The sequence below is a fragment of the Cryptomeria japonica genome, chromosome 10 (assembly GCF_030272615.1).
Source record: "Cryptomeria japonica chromosome 10, Sugi_1.0, whole genome shotgun sequence".
Lineage (NCBI taxonomy): Eukaryota > Viridiplantae > Streptophyta > Pinopsida > Cupressales > Cupressaceae > Cryptomeria > Cryptomeria japonica.
In genome coordinates, this window is record NC_081414.1 from 106302981 (window position 1) to 106305929 (window position 2949).

Below are 2949 nucleotides of genomic sequence, written 5' to 3' on the forward strand. Positions count from 1 at the left end.
AAGAGCTCCTGCTCCCATGTCAAGGGAGTGATCGTTTGAATTCTCCATCTTTTAGCTGGTTCTTGCGAAGAGAACAGGAGTGTTTTGATGCATGCTATTGCACAAATGCAATAAATGTGTCATTCTTGGCCCACGTCAGTCACTTTAATTTTTAATTGGTGATTTTATCGAACTCTTCATTCATATGATAGACGTCCGATAATCATTTCAAAATGGTTTTATTACAGGCAGAAGATATTGTCGAATGGGATAAACAATACAAATTAGTTTTTATAATCGTTAATCCATTTTTGGATGACCATTATCTCTTTTTGTCGTTGCTCTTTCAACCAGACTGGATCGTCATTGAAACTTCGAACAATGTCTTGACAATGCGTTCCTGCGTGACATTCAAATCTTATAAGATAATATTCTTTCTGTTTGATTGGAGGTGAGAATAAAACATTCTTAAGCAACTTACCCTCTTCGGTGGTGACAGCTACAATGCTTTCAGAAATATTCTCCAACACACTGAAATTCCATCCACAACATGCCCAATTAACTACATTAGCAACAAGGTAAAATGTAACACAACAATTAAAGGACATGAAATCTTGGAAGAAGATTCACTTACCCTCCACTACTCCATGGATCTCTTAACCCATTAGAGAAAATGATATTGCTTCCAAAATCTTTCAACACTCTTTTTATGTCCTGCACGTTAATCATAACCAAGGCCATCTTAATAAAAGTCAATCCCAAACCAAATTGCTGTATTTGTGTAACTGTAACTAAAGTTTAAAATGACATTACTTTTTGGCCAAATTATGTAGTAGATTCAAATTTACATACGTGTCCTCCGAATTCAATTGTAGCCCAGTGTTGGCGTGGCACGACTCCGTATTTCAGGTAGCAATCCCTGGAATAGGCCTTGATATGAAAGAAGTAGGGGGGAAACATTGTTGTTCCAGGAGGATCGCTCCATGGAAACACCATTTCAGTGCAAGTCTGTCGATTAACTAAATTTGTTAGATGCGCAGCCTAATTTCATTTCGCTAAAATAATAACAACAATAATAAAAGTATTCTCAGTAACCTGCCAGTCCCATCCAAGTATTGAACTCCGTTCAGTATAATTAAATGGACTCAAATCCAAGCATTCGCTTCTGTCTGAGTTTGCTGCATAAGCTATTCTAGTAACAGTATCTGCATCTCCGGGTAGGCTATTGATGGCTTCGCAGATCTACAGAAAGCCCAGGTAGAACTAAGTTAATGAGCAACAAGATTGGTATGGCGAGAAGATTTAAGTAGTGTACTTACGCTTTTAACTTTTCCAAAATCGTATTGTGCTGCTCTCTTGTACATGTATATAAGCTTATCGTACAGTGCGCCCGTATCTGTAATATTCCTGTTGCAGAAATACCCGGTAAGAAGATTTTGATTACCAGTGCAATTAATGTAAGACATGAAGAATACGGTAGTGTTACTTACTGACAAGTGTTAAATAGTTTGCTTAGGTTTACCAAGCCTTGCGGGCTAGACGCCATTTTGTCCATCATATCCCATGACTCATTAGTTCTTCTGTAGCAGATCTCGCTTGCATTCTGCGCAATAATCTCAAAAGTCAAATTTAATGATAACAAGGGTGAGATTAAGCTGAAAGAGATGAATTAACGTACTCTGAAATCTTTGGTGACAACACTGTCATAAACATGAGTGGGAGCGATACCGTCGAGGTAAAGGATAGGTGCAGATGACGCGAGGGCGCCGACTGTTAGATGGGGATACTTGAGGCGAAACCATGCAGCTAGCACTGCAACAATACCATTTCAATGACTAAATCCCACTTACCTACTGTCAATTTCAACAGAGAACATAATATATCTGACTTACTGCCACCATAGGATGCACCAAACACGACGACTGAACAATTCTCCGCCATTAATGTTTTCTTCAAATCGACAATGATGGTGGCATAATCGGCCAAGGCCTGCGTGGATGTGAAATAACCCATTGTGCTCGCATTCGCATACGCTTCCTTCTCTCCCCCGAATGGCATCGACGTCCCATAATAACGGTGCTAAAAAAATACCTTACCGCAATTAGCCCTAATAACATACATATCACAACTCGAGGCCCAAGAAAATGAACTGAAATTATTAAACTCATTTTGTAATATAAGAAGAATGGACACGGAATTAATGATAAATTGTAATCCTACCTCTATGAACACCCCAAGAGCTTTGAAGTGAGCAAGCTGTTCTATGACGAAGGGCCCGGCGTCATTTGTAATGTCTTGTTCTGCTCCCAACCATACAAATATGGGAGAATTATTTTGAGCGCCGCCCCAGTTGGACTTGTCTATGAAATATCGTTGAGGAAATGTTTGATAGCTCCCTGGCGTGAATGCAAAATGATCCAGCACTTGGGTATAGTTGTATTCGTCGTACGAATCTTCACTGACACTTGAAGCATAAAAATTAGTGATTCGAGATCTTTGTAAAATCTCCATAAAACCACCGCGTAGTCGATTCTTCGTGAGAATTGCTCCGGGAATCCTTGTGTGCCCATCAACATCAAAAGCACGGCCTGCATCCAGAAAGCAACCAATTGCTAGAAGAACTGAACGCATCAATCTAAACTTCAATGGATGGAATTCCATTTCAGCACTACGCGGAGCCAAACTTTCCAAATTTCGATCCAAACGTATTTTGATTTCTCACCAATTCAATCGAATATATACCAATTTTAATATTGCAAGAGATTGAACGAACTGACTATGGATGGTGAGCGGGCCGGCTTAAAGAGCCGGTTTTGAGCCCCACATAATGGTAGTTTATTTTAAGCCTTATCGATACTAACAAAATCGACTCGTCATAAACACGGAATGGAATAGAACAATGCAGACAATCGTGAACAGTGCCAAATGGAAGGGCATCATGGAGTTGTGTTTTAGTGCTTATCCTGCCCT

The 2949-nt window shown here is 39.7% G+C and overlaps 1 protein-coding gene across 1 annotated transcript; it reads right to left on the reverse strand.

Moving 5' to 3' along the window:
• Window positions 1–263: 263 nt before the first annotated feature.
• LOC131072648 (uncharacterized) lies at window positions 264–2640 on the reverse strand. Its single transcript, XM_058008883.2, has 10 exons — window positions 2200–2640; window positions 1872–2058; window positions 1658–1791; window positions 1470–1582; window positions 1299–1386; window positions 1075–1221; window positions 832–987; window positions 614–693; window positions 461–510; window positions 264–379 (listed from the first exon to the last, which is right to left on the reverse strand). The coding sequence occupies exons 1-10, from the start codon at window positions 2638–2640 to the stop codon at window positions 264–266; spliced, it is 1512 nt and encodes a 503-aa protein (XP_057864866.2).
• Between the last annotated feature and the right edge of the window lie 309 nt (window positions 2641–2949).